Here is a 25,889-nt window from a genome sequence, read left to right on the forward strand (position 1 = left end):
CTGACACCATCCCTGCTGTTTGCTACGATTTGTGCCCACTATGATGGCCGCTTAGCCCTCTGGAACTGCAAGCCAAAACAACCTCCCTTCTGTAGGTTGCCTTGAGTCACAGCATTTTATCACAGCAACAGGAAAGTAACAGCTACATACAGACTCTAAGGATTACAGCCCAAGGACATCTGTGGTTGGGGGCTGTTCGGTCTCGACACACCCACCGCTCCCTGCTTCTCCATTTCCATGAGTGGCCCCTTTTGGTTTCTCAGGCTTTTGTCTGTAGCAGCCCTCACCTCGGCCACCCACCCCTCATTCATTCACCTCTACTATGCAGTAGTCGCTTTGCTGGTCTCAAGGCCACCTCTGTCCTCTCAGAATCATCCTTCATGTAACATGTTACATTTGCAACAAGTCAATCAGACTCTGAAAGTCCTCTCTCCCTCTGTGACTAGAATGAACCCCTGCTGGGCAGCCAGGCAGCCAGCACTACTGCCCAACTCTGGTCAAGTCTCCACCTCTCTGCAAGCTGACAAAGACCTCAGGCTTTTTGTACAGGCTGTTACCTCTGCCTGAACACCTTTATCCAAGCCTTGGGGTAGGTGACTCTCCTGTCACTCATTGCAGTTAAATGCACCTGCTCTACAGACCTTCACTGCTGCCCTATACCCCGCCACACCCTAATATATTGCCCGTTTTTACCTACTTTTTTTTATCAAACACTAGTTTTAATTTTGTGTTCATTTCTTACCTATTGTCTTTCTACCTAGAATGATGACTACCTAAGAAAAGGGCTGTTAGTGCGACCCCAGCACCCACTGCGAGTGCTCAGCAAACATGAATGAATGAATGAATGAAGAGAATCCACCAAGAGTTCACACTGAGGGCTGTGGATGTGGCTCAGTTGGTAAAGAGCTAGCCTAGCATGAAGGAGGTCTGAGGTTTAGTCCCCAGCACCTCATAAACTTCTGTCCACAGCACAAGTGTGCCTGCACTCATATACATAAAACACATACACACATTAATGATAAATATACGCTTTTAATTGAAAAAAGTTCATGGCAAATATACCATACATGAGAGACTTTATGTAAAAGTAATAACTCTCTTAATAAGTATAGATGTGAACTCCAAACTAAAGATAGTCTCTTATACTCAAGTCTAATCTGCCTCTACCTCATCGCTGAGGAGAGACGTCTCAGTGGCAGTTAAGAGCACTGACTACTCCTTCAGAAGATCTGGGTTCAATTCTCAGCACACACACACGGGGGCTGCCAACTCCAATTCCAGGGATCCAGCGTCCTCGTCTGGTCTCCAAGGCATTGAACACACGTGGTGTAGAGCTACATGCACACACAGAGAAAATAAAATTTAAAAACCTAATAATAGGGTAGCAAAGTAGCTCCGTGGGTAAAGGTGCTTGCTGTGCAAGCCAGTGGATCTCAGTTCGCTTCCTGGACCCAGACTCGGCTCATCTCTACACCTGCGCCGCGGAATGTCACGCGTGTATACGCACAATAACAATAAATAAAAAATCATAATCAGTCGTACTGATTCTGCTGTAGAGATATCGGGTGTAAACTGAAAAACCAATGAACGCAAGAGAATTGCGACCGCACTCGGGGGTGGGGTGGAGTGGGAGGAGTAGATCCTTTACAGGAAAGACCGTCTCCTCCGCACGCGCGCCTTTAAAAGGCGGGCTAAAACAGAAGGGGGCGTGGCCACACGCGTGGCCCTTGGTGTCTGAACCACGTGTTAGGAGGGAACGTCCTGCCTCTTCTGTTTACGTTACCTGGCAAGATGGCGGCGCCCAGAGCGGTAGGTGACCGCAGCGTCCGCGTCCCGGAACTATGGTTCACTTTGTAGCTCGGTTCTCGAGACCTCTCTCAGCCTCCTGGGAAACAAAAGTCTGCGGAAACAGAGCGTCTCCTGCCGGACCTCGCTCGGGAGACGCCGTCTGGGGCTGCCGAGGGCCACAGAGAGTCTCGAGTCGCTTGATAGAGAAACCAATGGGATGAGGGTGGCTTAGCCAATCAGCGGAGTAGGACAGCTCTTCCTGGGGGGAAAGGACGGGATAAGGGTTTGGAGGTGATGTAGAACTAATGATGCTTTTGCGCGAAATTCCTGGGGGGAATTTAAGGATCTTGTAATCCCAGTATTTGGGAGGTGGAGGCAGCAGGATCAGGAGTTCAAGGTTATCCTTTTGTGTATCAAGTTGGAGGGCAGGCAGGGCAACGTAAAATCCTGCCTGTAAATAAATAACTAAACCTTAATAGGAAACAAACAAAAATCAAAGAACAGGGTGTGCAGGCGGGAGCCAGGAAGTTAATTTGGAGGTCCGAGGAAGAACCTGAGGGGGATTCCTAGAGCTTCGTTAACCTGGAGAATGTATTTAGTAGTAGAGTATTTTGTTGGTACTCATTGCCGTGGGTTCCATTTCCAGCGCTACCTGTAAAGGTGAAGGTTACGTGGACAGGATGGCAAAGAAATCAGCCATTTGGCAAAATCCTAGGGAGAACTGGGTAAAATTTGGGCTGGGGAAATGGTTCATTATTGAAGCACATGTGCTTGAGGCATGAAGGCCAGAGTTGGTAGAAGCGGGGCATGTCTGCTCACCTGGAATCCCAGCACTCTGGAGGTAAAGACAGTTGATTCCTCAAGCAAACCCACTGGCTGGGCTACCTGAGTTGGGGTGCTGCAGGTACAAGTGAGAGACCCTGCCTTGATCTATAAAGCCAGGGGCAATTGAGGAAGACAGCTGGCCTCCATACATGGGCACATTCGTGCAAGGACACCTACACATTTGAATGCACACTATGCACGTACGTATTCCACCACCACCACCCCAACCCCCAGGAGTGAACTGGTGAGAAATGAAAGTATAATGGTAGTTTGGGAAAAAAAAATAAGGACTTGGTGGGAAATTAGAAGAACCTGAGAAAACCAAGACTGGCTGCATTCAAGAATGAATTTATGGTTGGTTAAATGGAAGACTTTGGAGAAATGTTTTGAATCCCAAAGGTTAAGGATTGAGGACGTGGACATGCTGGGGACTGACCACGGTGCCTTATGAATATTAAACAGAGACTCTAGTCCTGAGCTACACCCCCATATTAGGGCGGGAGTGGTATCAGAAGGATTTAAAAGACTCAGGAAGCACAGGCTGAGATTCAAGGTAGGCCATGCTGTAAGAGTTAGGGGTGGAACCCAGCTCCACGTTCAACCTCAGTCCTTTCCCTCTCCCCTTCTCCAGGTCCTGCACCTGGGCGCCCGAGAATGGAATGGCAGAGCCAGGCGCATCCATGGCATGAGTGAGTTGGTGACCCCGGACAGCAGTCGGGAGAAGAAAAGAACGCTGTTGCAGTTCCTCTCAGATCATTTCCAGGACATCCAGACTCTGAGAGAGTACTTGCTCCAGAAACAGATCTCAAAAGTCAACAGGGAGAATCGGTGAGACCCTGCTGGCCAGACCTCCCAGCCAGAGCCCCAGTTCCGCCGGGCTGTGGCTTCCACTGCCAGCATGACAAGCTCACGCCTTCATCGCTGGCCCATCCCTCCTCTAAGACTCATTATATAGGCACTTCCACCACCAGCTGTGCTTGGGGGTCAAGCTGGCCTCTCAGACACACTCAGCTACAACTCAGATCTCTCATGTCTCCCATTTAAAAGAAACCTTACTCTCAAGCTGTCCCCATCCACAGAGTAGGTGCCCCTGGCCACCCAGTTGCTAAGGGTGAATTTTAAGGTGTTTTCTTTGTCTTTTCTCTGCCTTCACATCTAGTTTGTCAATGCTAGAGGATTCCCAGGGTCAGCCCCCAGGTTTCCAACACTTCACTGTGTGGCCTGCCTGCTCATTCCTTTCATTTTAAGGTTAGTGTCTTAGCCACTGTTCTATTGCTGTGAGAAGACAACATGGCCAAGGCAGCTTTGAAAAGAAATCATTTAAATGGCGGCCTGCCTACAGTTTCAGAAGGTTACATGAGCATCGTGGTGGGAGATGGCCTTAAGCTGGCATGGCACTAGAGCAGTAGCTGAGATCCCAGAGAGGAAAGTGTGAGACTGGGCCTGGCATGGTCCTTTAAAATCTCGAAGCCCCTACCCCAGTGACACACTTCCTCCAACAAAGCCACACCTGTTAATCTTTCCAAACAGTTCTACCAAGGGGGGAACCAAGCACTCAAAGATGAGCCCATGGGAGCTGCTCCGATTCCTGCCACTGCAGTCATTTATGGTGTCAGCTGGGAAGCAACGTGTGCAGGGGGCAGGGAGGAGGGCTTTACTGCGGAGTGGAGCCATCTCTAGCCTCAACATTGTTTGTTTTGTTTTCAAGAGAGGCTGTCACATAGCTCGGGCCAGCTGGCCTCAGGCTCCTTTTCCTCCTGTGAGTGCAACACCTGGCCAAGAAGTGAGTTTTAACATCTCCTCTAAATGAGTGTCCAAAGTCAGGCTGCCTGATTTACCCTCATCTCAGAACTGGAACTCTGGGATTTGCTTCTGCTACTTCCCGCTTTGTAGTTGAACACAGGCAGAGACTATTGTCAGCTTTGGTCTTCACTGTGATCCCAATACATGGCACTTAATGGCACACAGATTTGCAGCCAGCCTAGTCTCTATTTGCTTGGTGCCCTGTGGTCTACCCCGAGACACAGTGGTACACAGTGAGAGGTCCCAGGCTTCATCTCTGCTCTCATTTCTCTGCAGATCCTTCACTAACATCCAGGAGAAATATGGCCCGTATGTTGCAGGTGCTGTCTTCATCCTGAAGCAGGGAGGCGCAGTGAAGTATGGGAGCAGTGGGGGTGAGGTGTGGGGTTGGGGTGTGGGGATGGGGCAGAGTGCCTCTGCTGTCTGATGGCTGTGCAGTGGGGGCCTTGCTCCTAGACCTCAGTTCATCATTTAGAAGGAGCTCTGAGTTGAGGAGGTAAAAACTGGACAATTCCTGAGGCTCTCTGGCTAGCCTGGCCAGACTGGCAAGCTCTGAGTTCAGTGAGGGATGCTGTTTCAAAGTGTGGTGGGAAAGCAACTGATGGAGATGCCTGACTAACCACTGGCTTACATGCATGCACTTGAACACATGCACAAAGACATGTAAATACATCCACACAAATACATTTTAAATTAACAACCAGCCCTTTAGTCCCAATGCTCTGGGGGCAGAGGCAGCTGGCTCCCTGTGAGTTCTAGGCCAGCCTTAAAATCCCGTCTTTAAATACATAATTAAAAAGTTATATACAGCTAGACGTGGTGCCACACACCTTTAATCCCAGCACTCAGGATGCAGAGGCAATCAGATATCTGTGAGTTTGAGGCCAGCCTGGTCTACAGAGCGAGCTCCAGGACAGCCAGGGCTACACAGAGAAACCCTGTCTGGCAAAAGCAAAAAGAAGTGTTTTTCTGCTGGGTGGTGGTGTGTGCCTGTGATCCCAGGATGGGAGACAGCTCAGGGGCGTCAGTGTCTCCTAACTGGACATGATGACGTGTGCGTGCCTGTGCTCCTAGCTGCTTGGGAGGCAGAAGCAGAATTATAAACTCGGAGCTACATAACAAGATCCAAGACCCTGTCTCAAAAGAGAAAGTCTTTATGCACCTTCTCCTTCCTTTCTTGTCACACACACACATTTATTCAGTGTATGGGGGTGTGCTGCTGTATTGGAGGTCAGGGGACCCCTTCTCTCTGTCCGCTCTTGGGGCCCCAGGCATTAACTGGCTGTGAGCCTTGGCATCAGGCAGCTTCATCCACTCAGCCATCGGTCAGCCCCTTGGTTATTTTGTTTTCTTCTCTCTGGGAAAATACAAAGTTTCTGTTTACTCTTTCTACCTGGTTTGAATGCCTGTGCCAACATCCTTAGGATGAAATGTGCCTGAAAGAACTCGTGCGTGTAGCTCTTTCCTTTAGTGTGTGTTGTTGTGGGGAGTGTGTTGGGGTCTTACTCTGAAGGCCAAGCTGGCCCTGAATTCCCAATGCTCCTGCCTCAGCCTCCCAAACATTGGGCTTTCAGGCATGCAGTTGTGTGCACCTCAGCCCCTGATGCTGAGCAATATCTGGGGCTTCTGGCATCCTGTGTGAAAGAGTATGAAGAATGCCATCTTGTCACTGTTGCCACGTGGCCACCCATGGGAAGCTGGGCAGTGACCCTCAGCCACTCCTCCTTCTAGGTTTCAGGACAAGGAGGAATGGATCCGGCCAAATAACCGTAGCCATTTCCTCGCCGAGATTCAGAAGTTCCAGAATGTGCCTGTGGAGGCTGTGGATGCCAGTGGCTGTGCCATCAACTACCAGGGCCTGAGTAACCTCTGTGAGTGGGCCGGAATGGGTGGGTTTCCCTTCGGCATTGGGCTCCCTCCAGAAAGGCCCCTGATGCCACCTGCCTTCTTACTCACCAGTGCCCCTGAAGGAGCTGCGGTCCCTGTCCCTGCAGCGCTGCCCCAACCTGGACGACTGGTGCCTCAGCCGCCTCTACCTATTGGCTGGCTCACTGCAGGAGCTCTCGCTGGCTGGCTGCCCCAGAATCTCAGAACGGGGCCTTGCCTGCCTCCACCACCTCCAGTAAGATCCCTGCTCAGGCTGGCACAGGGCAGAGGCGGGAGGGGATCCTTGGTACTACTAGCCATCTGCCTGAACCCTGATCTAGTGCCCGGGGTTGGTGAGCACAGCTGAGAAGGACTCGGTGACTCCTGGCATGGCTGCCTTTATATATAGATGAGACTTTGTGTGTCACACTGTTGTGGGAGAGGAGAAGCCAAAGAACGGTATTTACAGTTAGCAGTGAATTTCTCATAACTCTACAGCTAGCTATAGAGTTTTCCTGGAGAGCCAGGAGCGTGGCTCAGTGGTATAGAAGTTACCTAGAATCTCCCAGTGAGGGGCTGCGAACTCGGCCGAGCTACGGTGTTGGATTAGAATGTACCAGTAAGGGGTTAGGGCTGTGGGTCAGCAGTAGATCCTGGATCCCTTCCTTAGCAAGTGCACACTCAGACACACAGAATAAAAAAGAGAAGTTGTAGTTAGGGCCGGACCCCACCCTTCACATGCACACAGGAGCCACTCACGTCTGTCCTTCTTGCCCTTCAGGAACCTCCGCAGGCTGGACATCTCAGACCTCCCTGCCGTGTCCCACCCAGGTCTCACTCAGATCCTGGTGGAAGAGATGTTGCCCCACTGTGAGGTCCTTGGAGCTGACTGGGCCCAGAATCTCAAGCTGGAACCAGACAAGCAGCCTCCAGACACATCTACCCCCCTCTCTTCCTAGCCTGTGGCCCAGCTCTTGAAGGGTCTTGTGGGCTCTGTGGAGAGTCTGAAGTCTTCTCACAGTCTGGCTTCTGGTGTAGCTCATTCAGCACGGAGCAGCATGGGAAGATAAGAAGACTGAGTCAGGACTGGCTGACTGCAGCCTGCAACTGGCAAACATCTGTTGCCTGGGCAGACAGCCCTCCATGCTGTGACAGCTGCATGCGGCTCCACCGTTTCCCCCAAACTCTGCCCATACACATCAGCAGGAACTGTGGCTGACATGAGACACTGCTGGCCTACACGGACTAGAGACCAGCAGCCCCCCGAGCCCCATGGCATTACCCATTGATTTACTGATGAGCACCTTCAAATGTGGGAGTCCCAGTGTGTCCGCCCACCCCACCCCCAGATGGAGATGAGTATTTGAGAAAATATTCTCTTTCTGGCACGACCGCCGGAGAGAATCCAAAGTAAAGAGACCTGTGCGGGGACTTTAGAGTGTAGCAGGGAGGGCAGCACTTGCCCAGCACCCAGGCTGTTGGGTGGCCAGCAGCTTCCCCTGGCACTCCTATCAACTGTGATTGATCCTGGCGCCCATGTTTCCGGTGGCTCTGTCATGAACCCAATACACTGTGGAAATGTGTGATTCTTTATATTAAACGTCTGCTGTTCACATTACCCTGTGGCCTTTCCTCCCAGCTAGATCCAGATGGCACCAAGTGCCAGGTTCTGGAGAGAAAAGATTCAGGGTGGGCGTGGGAGTGCTGGGTCTTCGCACATGAGCATAGCAGTAAGTTCCTTGTTGGAAAATCCAGGATGCCATAAACCCTGCCATGCAGGGCATCCCGGGTGACCTGTGCTGGGAGTGCAGCGTGTGCCCACAGCTGCTGTGCTGACAGAGATGCATGGGTGCTGGGAGTCCCCTTGAGTGCTCAGAGCTCCCACGGTAGCCCCAGAAGCTCAGTCGTGGGATGGACGCAGCCTCATCATCAGGCCTTCATCCCTGTCCCCACCCCCACCTAGGCTCTTTTGCCAATACCAAGGAACCACCAGAGCCATCTGGTGGTGACCTCGCCTGGACCCTGGCTCTGAAAGGAATGCCCGTTATTAAAGGTTTATTTATGTTTATGTGTGTTGGATGTAAGTGCATCACACTGCATACAGTGCCCAGAGTGGCCAGAAGGTGGCGTTGGATTCCCTTGGAAGGTGGTTCTGGGAATCAAACCTAGGTCCTCTGCAAGAGCAAAAACTGCTCTTAACCACTGGCTATCTCTCCAGCCCCATGTGTCCATTATTCTTAAGATTCCAGAAAACAGATTTGTCTACACAGCAAGCTCCAGGACAGCCAGAGCTACATAGTGTGAAATTCCATCTCACATATATGCATACATACATGAATGTATAATACATACTCAAGAGTGTCCTGTATTGCTAACAAATCCATAAAACCTAGGACCAAAACCACTTGCTCCAGAGCTTGGAGAGAGAAGGGCCTGCTGGGCTCCAGCTGATAAGAACAAGATGCACAAGGCTACCAATACTAACCAGGGCTTTCTCCCTAGTTAGTTGGCTTCCTGGGAGACTGTAAGGCCCCAGGAGGCGGCTATCAGTCACAGAGCCTTCAGCGCCCTGAGGGAGAAGAGCCAGTAGCGCTGAGAGGTCTTGACGAGCCTCTCCCAAGGCCCTAGGCTAGGCTGGGCTTGGCTCGACCTGGCCCTTGGCTATCTTCCTCACCCTAGCCGTACTTATTCCATTAACATTCACCATTTCCTCCCCACTCTCTTCCTCCATCTGTTCCCACGGGCTCCATTATTCAAACTTGGAGGGAGGAAATCAGGGCTGGAAAGATAACAGACTCTGAGCGCTGGTACACTGAGTTCTTTTTATATCTGGACAGTTCTCCAAACCAGGTAGGCTGCAAAGGGTCAACCGGGGTGGGGTGCGGGCTTCCTCCCAACCTAGGCCCCTGGAGTTATGGGAAGGCCATACCTGCTGGCCTCCCCAGATTGCTGGCAAAGACTCAACAGCAGAGGCCCTAGAGCTGGGATGTAAACAGTCAAACACCCTCTTGCCCCAAGGGGTGGGGCATAAAGCCCAGAGCATCACAGGGCGGGCCTCTCCCAGCTGGATGGAGGTGGTAGGAAGGCTGGTGGCTCAGGCACTAGTTGGAGGAGGTGCAGGCCCCCAACTCGGGGGTTCTCAGTGCACCCCACTTCATTTCTTTCAACTGTGCTCGCATGCCCCGCCCCCGCCTCCCCGCTCACCCCGGTCCTCCCTTTCCTCTCTAGGTCCTCCTCCGACCGTTCCCTGGTTAGTCAGGCTCTGTTCTGACCTCTTCCACCTGTGCGTCTTTCTCCTGCCTCCCTCTTTCTCTGTTCTTCTAGTTAACGGCCAAGGTCTCCCAGGTTTTTTTTTTCTCCTCGATCCCTCCACCCACTCGCGGCCCCTGCAAACCCACACACCCCCACCCCACCCCGCTCGCAGCACAGTCACGACGCTTTCAGGCGGTGGCCTCGAACTAGCCCCTTGGCCTCTCTTCTCTTTGCTCGTTGGGACCTCCCTCACAGGTCCGCGGCTTTGGCCACCCCTAAACCTTTCCCCCGCCGTCTCACCAGAAAACCAGCCCTAACTCGCCAGGGCGCGTCTCCCTGTCTGCCTCCCCTTCCCAGCCCCGCCCCGGCTCCTCCCGGCCCCAAGGGCCCTCCTGCCTCCTCCCCGCCCGCCCGCCCGCCCCTCCAGACTTGCAGCGCGGGCTGGGCCGACAGCTTGAGGACGCACAGCTGCGAGGAGGGAGTCCGGGCAGGGCTTTACCCGAGGACCCCCAGAGCTGGCGGAAGCTGGACCCAGAGGTACCTGGGGCCCCAGGCCCTGGGGTGGGGTTACTGGAGGAGGTAGGTAGGCTTCCAAGAAGGTAAAAAGGAGTTTCCCCGGGAAGCTGGGACTCCTGAAGAGACAGAGGAATGAGGGAAGGGGAGTAGGAAGAGCCGTTGGAGCGATACTGCAAATAGATATAACACCATGACTGCAGAAAAGGAAAGAATGGGGGGTCGAGGGGAGGCGGTGTTCAGTCTAGGATAACGTTAAGTTGGGTACTGTAGTTCAGTCTGCCTAGGGTCAGAGTCTCAGAAGCCATTAACAGAACTGGGTAGGACCTAGGCTGCTTGCCTGGGCTTCGCTGGGCCGTCTTTGGAGATCCACCCTGCACCCTAAAGACTTCTGTGGCTCCTTGTGACTCTTGCAGCCCCACTGGTGGCCCTTTCCCTGGGCCGGGTCATGCGTTGCCGCAAGTGCCAGCTCTGCCTGTCAGCACTGCTCACACTCCTGGGCCTCAAAGTATACATCGAGTGGACATCCGAGTCCTGGCTTAAAAAGGCTGAACCCCGGGGCGCTCTGCCCAGTCCCACACCACCCAATGCTGAGCCCACTCTGCCCACCAACCTCTCAGCACGCCTGGGTCAGACTGGCCCACTGTCCTCTGCTTACTGGAACCAGCAGCAGCGGCAGCTGGGAGTCCTGCCCAGTACGGACTGTCAGACTTGGGGGACTGTTGCTGCCTCGGAGATCTTGGACTTCATCCTGTACCCCCAGGAGCTTCGGCGCTTCTTGCTGTCGGCGGCCTGTAGGAGCTTTCCACTATGGCTGCCTGCAGGAGAAGGCAGCCCTGTGGCCAGCTGCTCTGATAAGGATGTACCCTACTTGCTACTGGCTGTCAAATCAGAACCAGGACACTTTGCAGCACGGCAGGCTGTGAGGGAGACCTGGGGCAGCCCAGTTGCTGGGACCCGGTTGCTCTTCCTGCTGGGGTCCCCCCTAGGAATGGGGGGGCCTGACTTAAGATCACTGGTGACGTGGGAAAGCCGGCGCTATGGTGACCTACTGCTCTGGGACTTCCTGGATGTTCCCTACAACCGGACACTCAAGGACCTGCTGCTGCTGACCTGGCTGAGCCACCACTGCCCCGATGTCAATTTTGTCCTGCAGGTTCAGGATGATGCCTTTGTGCACATCCCAGCCCTACTGGAGCACCTGCAGACTCTGCCACCCACCTGGGCCCGCAGCCTCTACCTGGGTGAGATCTTCACCCAGGCCAAACCGCTCCGCAAGCCCGGAGGACCCTTCTATGTGCCGAAGACCTTCTTTGAAGGGGACTATCCAGCCTATGCGAGTGGAGGTGGCTATGTAATCTCAGGACGCCTGGCACCCTGGCTGCTGCAGGCGGCAGCTCGCGTGGCACCCTTCCCCTTTGATGATGTCTACACTGGCTTCTGCTTCCGTGCCCTGGGCTTAGCACCCCGTGCCCATCCAGGCTTCCTCACAGCCTGGCCAGCAGAACGTACCAGGGACCCCTGCGCCGTGCGAGGCCTGCTCTTGGTGCATCCAGTCAGCCCTCAGGACACCATTTGGCTCTGGAGACATCTGTGGGTCCCAGAGCTCCAGTGCTGACCGGCAGAGACAAGCTGGGGTGGGTGGGTGCTGACCTGGCCTGAGTCTCTCCTAGAGACAAGCTGGGGTGGGTGGGGCTGACCTGGCCTGAGTCTCTCCTAAACCCTTCTTAGCCAAGGTGGCAGACTGTGTTTATCTACTTTATGGTTTTGAAAAATGTGTCCTTCCTACTCCAAGGCCAGGAGCGATTTCTTCCATGGGACCCCTGCAGGGAAGGCAGATGCTGCTGCCCCTCTGCCCTCACCCAGCCTAGCCTGGCAGGTTCCAGGGGGCATCCTGGACACCTCATTGGACATCATGCATCTACCAGGTCATGGAGGGCTTTCTCTGGAGGGGCCACATACATGCCAAGGCTGCCCTCTAGCCTGGGAACATTTATAGAAGTAGGTATTTCCAAGTCTTTCTGCCTAAGAAGCCAGGATGTCCCCAAAGGCTGGTGTGGTGCTATATACGATATAGTCCCAGAACTAGAAGCTAAAGCAATATCATAAGTCCCAGTAAGTTACTGTGTAGATACACAAACACACAACAGCACTCCAAACCAAATCAGCCATGCTGGGCTCTCTCCTCCTCTCCACATACACACCCCAGCCCCCAAACTTGAGGAAACAGAGACGAAGGAAGCAGAGTCAAAGGCAGACCTGTGGTTTACTTACTCTGCCAATCAGCTATCTCTCTGGGCAAGCCCAGGGCCACCCTGCCCAGAGGGTCTTCCCTGGCCCTGGTCCCTTCCCACCCCTAAAAGGCACTGTAACAGGTGAAGGGAGTGAAGTAGCCGCAGCAATGGCTGCAAACATGGTGCCCCAGTGAAGTAGCCTGGGGGAGCAGGAACAGGAGCAAAAGTCACCCTGGAATGCCACCCTGGCTGCTCAGCATGTTCGCACAGCTGACTAGCACAGGGGGCAGCATCCACTCAGAGCAGGACCCCCTTGTGCTGGCTAGGGCCTCACTTGTCAAAGTGGTCCAGGGGGTAGTGCTCCCCGTAAGTCTGCAGGTGCCGTGCCAGCGACTCCTGCTGCCTGCGGAGCTGGGCGGGCATCTCCTGGTACACATCGGAGAAGAGGAGGCTTGGGTTCGGCTTTAGCTTCCGCTCAGCCTGCTCAAAGGCTTCCATGACCTGGGAGACATGAGGGAGTAAGTGGCTGTCCCCTTCATCCTGCCCTCTCCCAACCACAAGCCACGGTCCAGCCTCACCCCTCTGAGGCCTCAGACTGGTGTTAATGAACATTCCAGAGCCTAGCCTGCAGGGTCCTGGCCCTGCACTGTCAGCTCAGCTCTGCAATGGAGGGAACAGGAGTGGAGGGCAAGATGCAGAGAAAGGAAAGGATTCCTCAGGGCGACGGAGTCAGAGCTGAGCTAGTGACCACGGTGCAGTATGAGGCCAGAACAGGCCTGTTCTAAGTGCACAGAGGGTGACATTAGCTCTAGCCCAGGTAGGACATACCACTTTACATGGACTGAGTTATGAAGTAGATACCCCAGGAACATGACTAGCCCTGGGTTCCACTGTGAAGAGTCACTGAGGCCATATGGTCCAGGTGGCTTGGCTCTATGAGCCACGCATGAGGACAAGGCTTGCCTGGGTCAGTGTGAATATACCCAGGTCCTCTATTCCTGTTCTCCCAGAGTTCTCGCTGTGCAGAGCCATCGGGAGCACACCCTGGGGCTCCAATGGGCCCTCACCTTCTTTCGTGACTGCTTCCGCCAGGCCTTCTCCTGTTCCTCATCCCACCAACCCTGGTTCAGCAGGTACTGCCTCAGCCTCGAGATTGGGTGGTCCTGCTTGTCCCAGTAATTGACCTCGTCCACCGAACGGTACGCTGAGCTGTCGTCACTGGTGCTGTGGTGGCCAATCCTGCTCAGGGGAGGATTGTGGATCAGCCGGGGGCGGGGTGTCAGAAAAGGACACAGGAGTGATGTGGCACAAGGAAGGGAGTGCACATGGGGTGACCAGGCCACACGTGGGGGGGTGCTGACAGAGCTTGTCAGACCTGTGAGCTGCAGGGGTGGAAGGGAGACAGGCACCTGTAGGTCATGGCCTCAATGAGGAAGGGCTGGTTCTCAGCCACAGCCCGCCGTCGGGCCTCCTTAGTGGCATTGTACACAGCAAACACATCGTTGCCGTCCACACGGATTGACATGATGCCGTACCCAGGGCCCCGAGCCGCTGCAGGACAGAGAGGATGCCAGTCAGGCCTCAGGGAGAAGAAAGGGGAAGAGGAGAGTGAAGGGTGTGCTCTGCTCATTGCCCCCTGTGCCCTTACTGTCAGACACCATCAGGGAGAGAACAGGAAGGAGGGCAGCAAGAGAAAGGCCCTTACCTATGCCATCCCCACGGTACTGCTCAGAGGTTGGTGTGGAGATGGCATAGCCATTGTTCCGGCAGAAGAAGATGATGGGACACTCCAGGGTGGCAGCGAAATTGAAACCGGCGTGGGCATCCCCTTCACTGGCTGCCCCCTCGCCAAAGTAACAGATCACAATCCGGTTGGCATTGGCCCGCTTGGCAGCATAGGCTGCCCCTACCGCTGCACAGGGACACAGATGAGAGCGTGTGAGTAGGAATAAGCCTGCCCCTCCCTCCTTCCCTCCCTCTCTGTCTCTGTCTCTGTCTCTCTCTCTCACACACACACACACACACCACACACGCACGCAGACTCAGGCTCGGAAAGTTGTCTCCAGGTACCTAGGGTGTGACCCCTGACTCCTGTCTGTCACGCTTACATGTATGCCAGCCACCTTCAGAGGATAGCCAGATCTGGACCTTCCACACCAAGGCCAAGCCGCAGCCAGGGGACTCTTAAGTGTGAGTCTGGCAGACTCCTTCCTAACTCTGGGCTCTCAGGCCACTGTGGGCCAAGTCCTTGCAATAGGAAAGGCCACTAAGCCCCGAGTGCTCAGTACTCCCCACCCTTAGTCCCCTGGTCTAGTCACAACTAAACACACGATTGCCTCAAGGTGCCCACACAGCTCCCTTCCACACGACTTCCAGTCTGCCTTTCAATCACTTGTGATGCCCCTGCTACTGCCCCCTCGACATGGCTCTGTGCTGCCTTTCCTGTCACCTGCACGAAGCACTCCAGGTACCATCTCTTCACACTCTTCCCTGATGCCCCCTCTCCCTCAAGACAGCATCAGTATGAACAGGGTTGACATTTGTCTTATTCAGAAAGCCTAGGGTGACACCTGGCATACATTTGCTGAATAAGGGACTCTGGTGCACCATAATAAACAGCTCTGCTTCCCACATTCTCCCAGGAGGTCTGCAGACACACAAGCCACACAAGCCACACACCCAGACTGGTTCAACAGCAGGGCTACACCGAGACACACGCCTCCTATCAGATTCTGGGCCCAGGAGGCCATAAGAGAGCCAATCCTTGGTCTGTGTGCTGTGTGGGCACAGGCCCAGCACCCTGGCAGTCTCGGTAGCATACAGGAGCCTCAGGGCACCCCAGCTCTGGGAAGTCCACTTGAGGTCCAGGCTAGCCAGGGCAGGGTAGACCGTGGTCTCTGCAGTCACGAGTACCCATGAGTAAGTTCCTGCCCTCCTCCCTACCACAAGTCCCTAGTAAGTCACTTCCTTCTTCAGCTTCAATGTTCTGGTCTTTGCAACAGGGACAATTGTACATGCTAGGTTTACCCCCCAGCCACCGACAGTGTCATTAGACAGTCTTGAGTGTGGCAACGACACAATGCCTGGCCATGCTAGCTTGGGCAGGAGGAGTCTGGGAAGTTCAGCAGGGTCATGATGACCCAAGGCTGCTTGATGAGGTGAGACACCACAGAGCCCTCCTCTGAGAGGTCCCTGTACACAGGCCAGGCTCTAACGGTTCTACTCAACTAGCAGGCGGGAGGCCTGGGCCCACAGAGAGCTGGGCCACAGGTATTGCATGCGTAAGGCTCAGAGCACAGGTCCTCACCCTGAGGGATCTGCGTGGCCAGTGGAGAGGAAATGGTGACGAAGTGGCGTTCCTTGCAGCCGTAGTGAACAGGCATCTGGCGTCCCTTGCCTGGGTCATTCACGTTGCCGTAGCACTGGGACATGAACAGCTCCAGCGGGTAGTCCCGGTACATGAGCACACCTGGCAGGAGGAGGCAGCTGTGAGCGTGATGAGCAGTGCAGTGGGGAGGCGCATCAGGCCAATGCTGTGGACCACCTGGAACCAGCCCCGTCCTCCCCAGGGCTTCCTACCGAGAAGGCAGTAGCCAGGTCAGTGTGGTAGAGCAGGCCTTTGAGCCCAGCACTTTGGAGGCTAAGGCAGGAGGATTGCAAGCCAGAAGTAAGCCTTTGTTTTCAATTCAAAGATAACTAAGAGCCAGACTGTAGAAGGTGGCGAACTTAGGGGGTCATAAGGCCAGGCGGTCCCATAGATACGACCTATCTCAGGAGAGACTTGTTTGACCAGATAATCCTTCTTGGTAACTCTCAGCAAGGGGAGAATGGTTTACGTTAGCACCATCCCTGACACTCGTCTTTGAAGGGTATAACTGAACTTTGTGTATGACAGGGCTGTCCTGCACAGAAAGTAGCAGGCGAGGGCTTTATAAATATCTGATTTCAGCCTTCAGGGTACATGGTCAGTGCGAGAAGACGCACTAGACCATCACTCTACACGTGCCTTTTCAGAAATTACTTGGTGTATTAGTCAGGGTTCTTTGGTAATTTCATCCATGAACACGAGATGTTTAAGTCACGCCCACCCCTCATCCCCACCTCCAATCTTTTGGGAACACCCTCTGTTCTCCTCCAGACTTCATGTTGTTTTCTTTTTCTTCATTTTTTAATTAATAACTCACTGGCCTTTAATCCCAGCACCTGGGAGTCAGAGACAGATCTCAGAGAGTTTAAGGCCAGCCTGGTCTGCACTGTGAGCCACTAAGCCCCTATGTGGCTGCCCCTGTGCTCACAGATACAGGGAGCCATCCAATGGCCCAAGGGCCACAACACTGAGGGAATGTGGCTCTCCTTCCCTTGGGGCTGTCAACACCCTCCTTTCCCTTCTTTTTTTTATAGTGCTAGATATGGAACCAAGGGCCTCAGGCAGGCATGCCAGCAAATATTCTACCACTGATACAGCTCCAGCCCAAGGCTTTCTTCCCAATGAGAAACTGTGAGATTTGTGTCTTGAACTAATCCACCTCCACCAGTACCAACAGCAAAGTCCATATCTATTCACAGAAATAAAACCTTTTCTTCAAATAAAAGCCCTGGGGGAGGCCTCTAGGACAGGCCTGAGACCTGTGCCAGAGGGAAGGAGGCCCCAAGGAGTCTATGAGGGTGACTCTAGCTGCGTCTCATAGCAGTAGAGGATATGGATGCTGAAGTGGACTCTCAGTGGAGGGATAAGGGCACAAACCCACCCACAAAACCTGACCCAAAATGTGCCATGCCTGCAAGATGTTCAGGGACAAAGATGGAGCAGAGACAGAGGATATGGCCAACCAATGACTGCCCCAAATTGAGATGCATCCCTTGGGCAAGAACCAATCCCTGAAATTATTAATGGTGCTCTGCTATGTTTTCAGACAGGAGCATAGTCTGGCTGTCATCTGAAAGGCTCTACCTAGCAGCAGACTGAAACAGATGAAGACGCCCACAGCCAAACATTAGACGGAGCTCAGGGAGTCTTGTGGAAGAGCTGGGGGAACGCCTGAGGGATCCGAAGAGGACAGGGACTCCACAGGAAGACCAACAGAGACAACTAATCTGGACACATGTTGCAGATGTGCAGCTTGGTCTTCTTGCAGGGACCCAAACAACTGGAGTCGGGGCTGACCCTGAATCTGTTGCCTGTCTGTGGATCCTGTTCCCCTTGTCTGGCCGCAGTGGGAGAGGATGTGGGATGATACCCTGGAGTGACCTCCCCCTTTTCAGAGATGAAGGGGAGGGGGAGAAGATTGTGAGGGGGGAAATGGGAGGAGAGGGGGAGCCTGATATTGGGATATAAAATGAATGAATGAATGAATGAATGGAGGAAAAAGCCCTGCTGGATGGATGTTAGATCACCACCAAAGGCGAATTGCATCTATGTGCAAGTCAGAGGACTGGATGGGTCTGTGGTTGTTTCAAGGCACGCTGGGCCTCTCTTAACATCACTGAAAGGGGTCACAATGCACAGCCTTGGGAGAACACTGTGGGTCATGATGTCCTATAGTCCCGCAGAGCCTGACTCGCAAAGAAGCATTTTATGGCCCCTGTGGTCTCCCAGAGTATGAGCTCACTCTGAAGCAGCTGTCTGGCACTGGCCGTTCCCAACCTTTTACTGCAGAGTTGTTCTTCATATGAAAAGTTAATGAGTCTGGGGTGGCTCACCTCCTTGGGAGGCAGCCAGATAGATCTCTGTGAGTTCAAGGCCAGCCTGGTCTACAAAGGTAGTTCCAGACCAGCCATGGCTACACAGTGAGACCACGTCTCAAAACAATAACAACAAAAAAACAAAAACAAGGCAATGGAGTTACATAATTGTTTCTTTCTTTTTCTTTCTTTCTTTCTTTCTTTCTTTCTTTCTTTCTTTCTTTCTTCTTCTTTTTTTTTTTTTTTTGGTTTTTGGTGTTTGTTTTTTTCCAGACAGGGTTTCTTTGTGTCGCCCTGGCTGTCCTGGAACTCACTCTGTACACCAGGCTGGCCTCGAATTCAGAGGTCCGCCTGCTTCTGCCTCCTGAGTGCTGGGATTAAAGGCCTGCGCCACCACTGCCCTGCTTACATGATTGTTTCTTAAGGCAGGTCCCACTTGGTAGCCCTGGCTGTCCTGGAACTCACTATGTAGATCAGGCTGCCTCTACCTCCCAACTGCTGGGATTAAAGGTGTACACCACCACACCCAGCAAGCCTGGATTTTCTATGAATGTAGGCAAGGCTGGCCTTGAATTTGTGGCAATCCTCCTGCCTCTGCTTCCGCACATGCCACCAAGCCTTGGCCTTCACAGTCATCTGTCAGATGTCTTTGGATGGGCACAAAAAAATTCCAAAAGCCCTTGCTATGCTGCATAAGACAATGCTGGAGGAGGAACTCTGGCAGAGGAGGGGTGCGCTTGCCTTGAGACTTCCCACAAACTCAAAAGGCCCAGGCACTGGGGCTTCTACATGACAGTCACCACAAAGGGGCAGGAAGAAGGTGCTCACACACAGTCCCAGGCTGGGGTGGGGCTCCTTGGTAAAGTGCCTGCCTGGTATGTGTGAGGCCCTGGGCTCCATCTCCACCACCACCAAACATAAACAAATCTGACAGCCCAGCCGTGGCTATGCACAGCACCCAGGCAGATCTAACCTGCACCAGGAAGCTGCCAGTCTCACGGGAATCAGTGCTTTGCCTCAGCACCTGCTGCTGCTTCACAGCCGTGAACAAACACCACTCCCTGTCACCACCACAGCTGGGAGGGCAGCCAGAGTGACAGAGGGGGCTGATACTGGTCAGACTCCAGGGAAGAGGAGCCCTGCTCCCTGGGAGGCAGATGGCCTGGACCGCAGGACCTCATTCTCCCTGCTGATTGCCTGGCTCTCACAGTTGACAAGGACAACTGCCTCACGAGAAGGCTGGGAAAGGGACCTCCACACGCCACCCACACCAGGCCAGCCCTGGCTCCAAAGTGCCCACACTCTGCAGCAAGAAAGAGGACAAGACAGAGTCCTCTGCTGCAGTTGGAGACTTGGCCTTCCAGAAACCAGTAGGGGCCACCTGCTGCTATGAAGACCTCTCCTCTCGTCACGTCACAGTGGCTTGTTTTATGACACCCTCTTGCCATGTAGCCCAGGCTAGTCTCAGACTTGCAGTCTTCCTGCCTCCGCTCCCTGAGAACTGGGGTTACAAGCATATGCTATTGTGCCAGGCCTCTCCACCTCCCAGTGTGAAGTAGGAGATGGGTCCTCCCCTGTCCTGTCACCTCCACACAGGCGAGAGCTGATGGGACCCCAGTGCCATGGAAACCTGGCTTTCCTTGCTGGTAATGCCAAGTGTCACCGTCACAGACTGTATGTCCCAACCCAGTCCAAGACAGGTCAGGGCTGGTCTGGCTCTAGACTGGATGCCCAGCTTATCCAAGGCGGCCTCTGGACAGTCATCCTGGCCACCCCACTTCTGAAAAGAGGTTCCTGGGAAAGGCTCTGATGACAAGGGCCTCTAACTCCAAGTGTTCATCCCTGTGCTGGCTTTATGCCAGCTGCCCGTGACCTTTCAGCAGCCAGTAGGGCTACAGCATGACCAAGCAACTTGCTTAAGATGTGGCGGGCCTAATAAGGCTCAGGATTTGCCGGGCTGATACTACCAGGGGCGCCTTCCTTTCTGGACCCCAAACAAACACATCCCTTGGCTCAGTAGGCCTCTCTCCTGGCCCTCACTGATTGGCTCTAGTCAGGGGCGATGCTGCCACACCCTGTCCCCAGCTGGAAAAGAGCTTTTCGCCTTACTCTCTGCTCCCGGCTTTCCTCTGTATCCATCTCCCTTGCCAAAAGAAGAAAGAAAAAAAAAAGAGATCCACACTGAGCTCAACACAGCTTCTGCTTCCTGGGGAACACAGCACCCTGGGAGAGTCCAGAAGTGCCCTGCCCTGGGTAGACAGGTGTCCACAGAGAAAGCCATGCCTTCCGCCAGGCCTGGCCCCAGGTCCTACTACCAGCAGCTCACTTCAGGCGCCTCCTCATTGCCACCTTGGAGCTGAGCAGACAGCGTCTCAGAGAGGGCTGAGGTGCCACCTCACACTGCGTGGTGGCTCTGGGAGAGGCCTGCCTCGTCACAGCCTCACCTGCCCGCTTTCCATGCTGGTTCTTGGGCACCCCCAGAGGCCTTCACAGCACCATGCTGTGGAGCTCAATGGAGACCCCAGAGAAAACTACCAACAGACATACCTGCCTCCCGGTACTGGCCAAACACCAGGTCTGTGCGCTCCAAGGCAGCGGCACTGCCCACATGTGTCCCCTCCTCGCCATAGTTGGTCATGTAGAAGGAGATCCGGCCCTACGGGTGAAGGGGCCAGAGGCCTAGGCTTGTTAAGGCAATCCTTGACAGAGAACCCTGCCTTACTTCTCCATTTGATTTTTAGAGACAGGGCCTCTCTGTAGCCCCAGATATCATGAACTCACAAAGTAGACCCACCTGGCCTCAGATTCCCAGAGCCTGCCTCTGCTAGAGCCTGGGTGCTAGAGTTAAAGGGGGGTGCCGCCGCACCAGCTCCTGCCTGTCTTGTAATGATCAGTCACCACTGTGGCCATCACTGTGTGGGCGGGGCTGGGATCAAGGAGCTCCTGCCTCCAAAGGGAAGTGGACAGTGAGAGCTGAGGGTCAAGAGCCTGAAGTGTCCCGGGCACAGCCAGGTGTGGAGATAACCGGCTGCACTGGGCAAAGGCAGGGTGGGTAGAAGGCCTAGACAGAAGGACAAGGAAAGACACGAGGCCAAAGGGCCACAAGGTCAAGCGAGGTGAAGGGAGAGAGGTGTGCCTGGACTGTGCTCCAGATCACTCTGCAGGCATGCTGCAGCCATGCCTGGGTCTTGGGATCCCGCAGGTGGCTGTGCAGGGAAGGGATGCAAACTGCCAGGAGAGAGGGACCGATGGCCTGGTCTGGGAGCTAGGGACACAGAGAGAGGGACGGAGGATGGATAAGTCCTCAAAAGCGGAGTCAATGCTCGGAGAGTGACCACCCAGGCCTGCTTAGCCTCTCTATCCCTGGGCCTGGAGAATCATTGGGCTTCCCAGCCTCCCTTGCCAGCCAGAGGTGGTTGTCAGGGACAGTTTTAGCCCAGGCTTTAATGGAATTTGCTTTTCTAGATAAGGGAGACTCTTGCTTTCACCACCCCTACCCCATCTCCTTCCTGCCTCACTCAAGAGCCAGGACGCCTGGACCTGCGGCAGCCATCCTGCAAGCACGAGGCAACAGGCACAGAACAAGGGCCAATGTGCCATAAAGGATGGCACAGAGGGGCCGACTGGGTGGGTGTCCAACAGTGCTGCAGCTACCAACTCATTCCTCAGGGAACATCAAGGAACAGAGAGGAGGCAGGCAGGGAGACGGCAGACAGCAGACAGCAGGGGAGACTTGGGGTGCTAGGACAGGTGAGAAGGGCGGCTGCCAGTACCCAACACAGAGAGATGGTTAGAGGAGGAGGGCACGTAGGTCGAGTCTGGACAGGCTGTCTGCTGTGGGGTATGGACAGAGACCATGCCAACTAGCCTAAGACGCCAAGATGAAGTTGAGAGCTGGGGAACCCCTGGTGTATGATGAAATCCACATCACCCAAGATCATATGGAAGAGCTCTCCTAGCTGCCCCTCAGGACTGCCCGCCTCTGTGGAGCGCAACAACGCGCCTGGAACCTGCTTTTCCAGCGGCCTGGGAAAGTGATGAGGAAGGGCTTTTCTTTAAGTGAGGAGCCAATTAAAATTTAATTAACTTTCTGGTGCCAAGTGGGTGGGCGGGTACTAGGTATGGAGGGCCTTCAGGGCTGTCAAGTTCAGTTAGTATGTGGATGAGCCTGAGAGCACCCCTGGTCTAGTGTCCTCCCTGAGTCCTGTTACCAGAGCACCCATTCTGCCATATGCAAGAGCTATCTAGAAGAAAGGACAAGTGCCAGTCTCTCTGGCAACTAGGAAGGGCTGATGAACACTGACAGATGGCATTCAGGGGGACTGCCCAAGAGAGCTAGCTCTAGGGAGGCACAAGTCACGGAAGAACTGAGATGGGCAGTGTTTGGCCTCCCACCTCCCACCTGCCTTCTGCTCGCTGCCTGGAATGAGACTCCAGCAGCCACCTGGATTATGAGACTCACAAGCAGATCATAAAGAAAGAAAGGCCTGCACCGCACCGCACAGCAACAGTGTTGTGGATTTTGTTTAATGCTTGAATTATGCTGTTTGGGTTTCCAAAATCACAGGGGAATCCACACGTCTGCATGTAAAACGCTGAGGGTCCCTGTCCCCAGCTAGCTTTGACTGGTAAATAAAGTTGCTGGCGGCCAATGGCTGGGCAAGGAGACAGAGGCAGGACTTCTAGGATCCCTGGGCAAGGATAAAGGAGAAAACGGTGCCATACTGGGGAAAGAGAAGATCCAGGCCTGAGAAGTGTAGGACATATAAGAGCCGGGGATCATGGCCAGGAGGGCTGCAGGCTTGGGTGCAGGGTGGCCAGGATGGAATATAGGTGTTAGTAATAATTCAGGAATGTCAGCGGGGAGAGTGTGCTAGCAACATGGAAGTTTGGGGATGGCCCCACTGAGCTGTTTAAGGCATATTAAAATGTAAGGCTGTGTGTGTGTGTGTGTGTGTGTGTGTGTGTGTGTGTGTGTGTGCACGTGCTTATGTCTTTCATTTGAGAATCCAGAGCATTGGGGTAGGTAGCGAGGAAGCGTACCACTGCCTCCGCAGCCGCCACTGGGGAGTTTAGAGTGGATTAATCTACTGCCACACAGTGAATGGCAGCGGGAGACACTCAGCTACCAGTGGATGAATTCTAGGCTCCCTATTCCCCTAGCTTCTTTCATCTAAGAGGACAAACTAGTCACCTGCCGAGTACAGCTTTTGACTTTGGCACTGGTAGCCTGTCACTAACACTGAAACACAGTCCTTACGCTCGCTCATGTTCTGCATGTTAGGCAGAGTCCTGCTCAGGAGAGCACGGTTCCCATGCCAACCCTACAAGCTGGTCGGAACGCCAGCTCTCACTACTGATGTATGGGGTTGGGGTGAAGGGGCAGCTTTCAGACAGTGTCTCACTTTGTAGTGTAGGCTGGCCTGGAACTCAAGGCTATCCTACTGCCTCAGCCTCCCAAGCACGGGAATTACAGGCATCTATCATTATGGCTGGCTTTTGAAGGAACGTATTTACACAGCTAGTGACGGAAGCCAGGACAAAGAAAGATCTCTACCACTGAGTTGTGTAGACAGTTGTCAAATACTGTGGACACCAAGACAAACACAAGACAAATGTCCTACCCAAAGTCATGGCTGCGACTGGCACTTCTGGAACTTTTCTTTGCTGGGAGCATGGCAAGTATGAAACCCTCCCCACATCCTCCCAGTGACCCACCAGAACCCCACAAACTCTCAAGACACCACCCAAAGGATCCCCCATACGGCCCCCCTCCTTGGTGCATTCCTTGTATACAGCTACAGGTAGGGACCTGGGGTGATCCCACCCTGCTCCCACATACCTGCCGCTGGGACTCATAGAGAATGCGGTCCATGGTGTTGAGCAGCGTCATGCTCCGGTAGAACTTCAGCACCTCCTCCTGGGGCAGCTGCAGGTGGAGGCAGACAGATGGGGAAAGGTGGGAACCAGAGCAGCCAGGCAAGGGACGAGGGCCTGGGGGGCCTGGCAGGGGAAGCAGCCTCACTCACGTGGGGATCTTCACTGGGGTTGATGATCTGGCCCTGGCGGTCCATGACACGGTAGATGGGGATGCCGGAGATGACATTGGGCTGGATGAACTCAAGCTTGTCTACAAACTCTGCAGAGGCCCCTGGGAACTGGGGCTTGTCGTCCAGGGATGGGAACTGCTGTTGCTGCTGCCTGCTGGGGTGCTGGGGAGGAGAGGCAAAGAGCGCTTTATCAGGAGCAGCTGCGGCTTCAGCTGGCTCAACCTTGGTGGCTGACGTTATGGTGGGTAAGAGCTCATGCACCGTGAGCTACTCGGTCTCAAACTTGCTTCATGTCTGAGGCTAGCTTTGAAGTCCTAGACCTCTCCACATGCAGTTTTGTTTGTTTGTAGACAGGGTTTCTCTGTGTAGCTCTGGCTGTCCTGGAACTCACTCTGTAGACCAGGCTGGCCTTGAATCAGAAATCTGCCTGCCTCTGCCTCCCAAGTGCTGGGATTAAAGGCATGAGCCATCACCACCTGACTATGGGGACCAATCTTTTAATGGATGCATGGCAAAGGGATTTTTCCCTTTATGTATCCCCTGCCCTAAGAACAAAAAAATAGTTCATGGAAATGTGAAGGTTGGCTGGGCACAACAGTGCAAGCCTACAATCCTACCCTGTGGGAGGCAGAGGCAGGCAGGACATCAGGAGTGCAAGGTCATCCTCAGTGACACACAGGGAGCCTACCTAAAAAATCCATTTGAAGTGAATAAATAAAATAATAAATAAATAAATAATACATAGCCTGGGCTATGTAGGAGAGGCTTGTCCCAAAAGACTTACAGATGCCCTGTGAGGTATTGCATGCCTTTCATTTATATAAGTCTTTTGGGACAAGCCTCTCCTACATAGCCCAGGCTGGCTGCTCACTCATGATCTACCTGCCTTAGCATCTGGGGGACTGGGATTATAGGTGCTACTTGTGATAAATTCTACACACCTCGCCCTTCCCTTCTCGCACCTGGCCAAGTGTATTACATACATCACTGCCCTCTCCCTGCCAGGGCAGCTCCTATGCTAAAGCTATGACCCATTCAACAAATCCCTGAGCACCCACTTAACTCCCAGCTCTGAGCAGGGATCTAGGAACTGCAGGCATCCTTCCTTGTCGCCAGGAGGGACATGATATACCAAACAGGAAGGAGGGCAATTCCTGTCCTCTCGAAGCCCTGAGGACAAGATCAGGGCTCCTCTGAGGAGGTGACATAAGAACTGAGTCCCATCGAGTAATAAGCAGCCAAGGAAGAGTACTGCAGGCATCAGACAGAACATGCCAAGCTCAGAAAGCAGGGCTGGCACACGCCCTGCAGTGAGTGCTGCTGGCCCACGCCCTGCAGTGGGTGCTGCTGGCCCACGCCCTGCAGTGGGTGCTGCTGGCCCACGCCCTGCAGTGGGTGCTGCTGGCCCACGCCCTGCAGTGGGTGCTGCTGGCCCACGCCCTGCAGTGGGTGCTGCTGGCCCACGCCCTGCAGTGGGTGCTGCTGGCCCACGCCCTGCAGTGGGTGCTGCTGGCCCACGCCCTGCAGTGGGTGCTGCTGGACCACGCCCTACAGTGGGTGCTGCTGAACCACGCCCTGCAGTGGGCTCCGAGTAGCCAGCAGTTCTGGAGGGACATTGAACCTCTCAGATCAAAAACTGCAGACATGGTTTCCAGAAGTTTCTCTTTGCTCCTGCATGCTCTATCTTTTATACATAAACTAAACACAGAGCTATGCACAACAGCACACAGCATGCAGAAAGTGGAGGCAGAAAGATGTCAAATTCTGGGACGGGGGGGTGGGTATGGGGGACCTTTGGGATAGCATTGAAAATGTAAACGAGGAAAATACCTAATAAAAAAAAATTAAAAAAAAAATTCTGGGACAACCCTGAGAC

The 25,889-nt window shown here is 53.9% G+C and overlaps 3 protein-coding genes and 1 long non-coding RNA gene across 10 annotated transcripts in view; 2 read left to right on the forward strand and 2 right to left on the reverse strand.

The window, feature by feature from the left end:
- Positions 1–1,016: 1,016 nt before the first annotated feature.
- On the reverse strand, positions 1,017–2,010 carry Gm38969. The gene is made up of 2 exons (XR_881901.3): positions 1,784–2,010; positions 1,017–1,334 (listed from the first exon to the last, which is right to left on the reverse strand). It is a non-coding gene; the product is annotated as a predicted gene, 38969 (long non-coding RNA).
- On the forward strand, positions 1,763–7,899 carry Dmac2 (distal membrane arm assembly complex 2). 2 transcript variants are annotated; one of them, NM_001290487.1, is made up of 6 exons: positions 1,763–1,809; positions 3,245–3,441; positions 4,693–4,773; positions 6,148–6,287; positions 6,376–6,538; positions 7,064–7,899. In NM_001290487.1, exons 1-6 carry the CDS (start codon positions 1,792–1,794, stop codon positions 7,239–7,241), a joined length of 777 nt encoding a protein of 258 aa, NP_001277416.1. In that variant the 5' UTR covers positions 1,763–1,791; the 3' UTR covers positions 7,242–7,899. The 2 variants fall into 2 exon arrangements, with proteins under 2 accessions (NP_001277416.1, NP_079780.2); NM_025504.4 differs by lacking the exon at positions 1,763–1,809 and adding an exon at positions 1,842–2,813.
- Positions 7,900–9,948: 2,049 nt separating this feature from the next.
- On the forward strand, positions 9,949–11,841 carry B3gnt8 (UDP-GlcNAc:betaGal beta-1,3-N-acetylglucosaminyltransferase 8). 3 transcript variants are annotated; one of them, XM_006539853.4, is made up of 2 exons: positions 9,949–10,113; positions 10,464–11,841. In XM_006539853.4, the coding sequence occupies exon 2, from the start codon at positions 10,496–10,498 to the stop codon at positions 11,663–11,665; it is 1,170 nt and encodes a 389-aa protein (XP_006539916.1). In that variant the 5' UTR covers positions 9,949–10,113; positions 10,464–10,495; the 3' UTR covers positions 11,666–11,841. The 3 variants fall into 3 exon arrangements, with proteins under 3 accessions (XP_006539916.1, NP_001031817.1, NP_666296.1); NM_001036740.2 differs by having other exon boundaries at positions 9,973–10,071; positions 10,464–11,839; NM_146184.4 differs by having other exon boundaries at positions 9,973–11,839.
- A 359-nt stretch (positions 11,842–12,200) lies between these two features.
- Positions 12,201–25,889, reverse strand: part of Bckdha (branched chain ketoacid dehydrogenase E1, alpha polypeptide) — a 28,931-nt gene continuing 15,242 nt past the window's right edge. For 3 of the 4 annotated variants that reach the window (XM_006539486.4, XM_030242029.1, XM_030242030.1), the window contains 8 exons: positions 23,993–24,175; positions 23,806–23,892; positions 20,511–20,619; positions 15,589–15,750; positions 13,987–14,193; positions 13,691–13,832; positions 13,349–13,520; positions 12,295–12,782 (listed from right to left, as the gene is read on the reverse strand). In XM_006539486.4, coding sequence (XP_006539549.1) covers positions 12,612–12,782; positions 13,349–13,520; positions 13,691–13,832; positions 13,987–14,193; positions 15,589–15,750; positions 20,511–20,619; positions 23,806–23,892; positions 23,993–24,175 — 1,233 coding nt within the window. In that variant the 3' untranslated portion in view covers positions 12,295–12,611. Of the gene's footprint in view, positions 12,783–13,348; positions 13,521–13,690; positions 13,833–13,986; positions 14,194–15,588; positions 15,751–20,510; positions 20,620–23,805; positions 23,893–23,992; positions 24,176–25,889 lie in introns of all 4 variants that reach the window. The other variant, NM_007533.5, reaches the window with a different exon arrangement.

Source organism: Mus musculus, chromosome 7 (assembly GCF_000001635.26).
Source record: "Mus musculus strain C57BL/6J chromosome 7, GRCm38.p6 C57BL/6J".
In the NCBI taxonomy this organism is placed as follows: domain Eukaryota; kingdom Metazoa; phylum Chordata; class Mammalia; order Rodentia; family Muridae; genus Mus; species Mus musculus.

Coding starts and splice junctions, on each gene's coding strand:
- Dmac2 (NM_001290487.1), top strand. Junction 4,774..6,147: donor AAGCAGGGAGGCGCAGTGAA/GTATGGGAGCAG, acceptor TCCTCCTTCTAG/GTTTCAGGACAAGGAGGAAT. Junction 6,288..6,375: donor CCAGGGCCTGAGTAACCTCT/GTGAGTGGGCCG, acceptor CTTACTCACCAG/TGCCCCTGAAGGAGCTGCGG.
- B3gnt8 (XM_006539853.4), top strand. CDS start 10,496: ATGCGTTGCCGCAAGTGCCAGCTCTGCCTGTCAGCACTGCTCACACTC.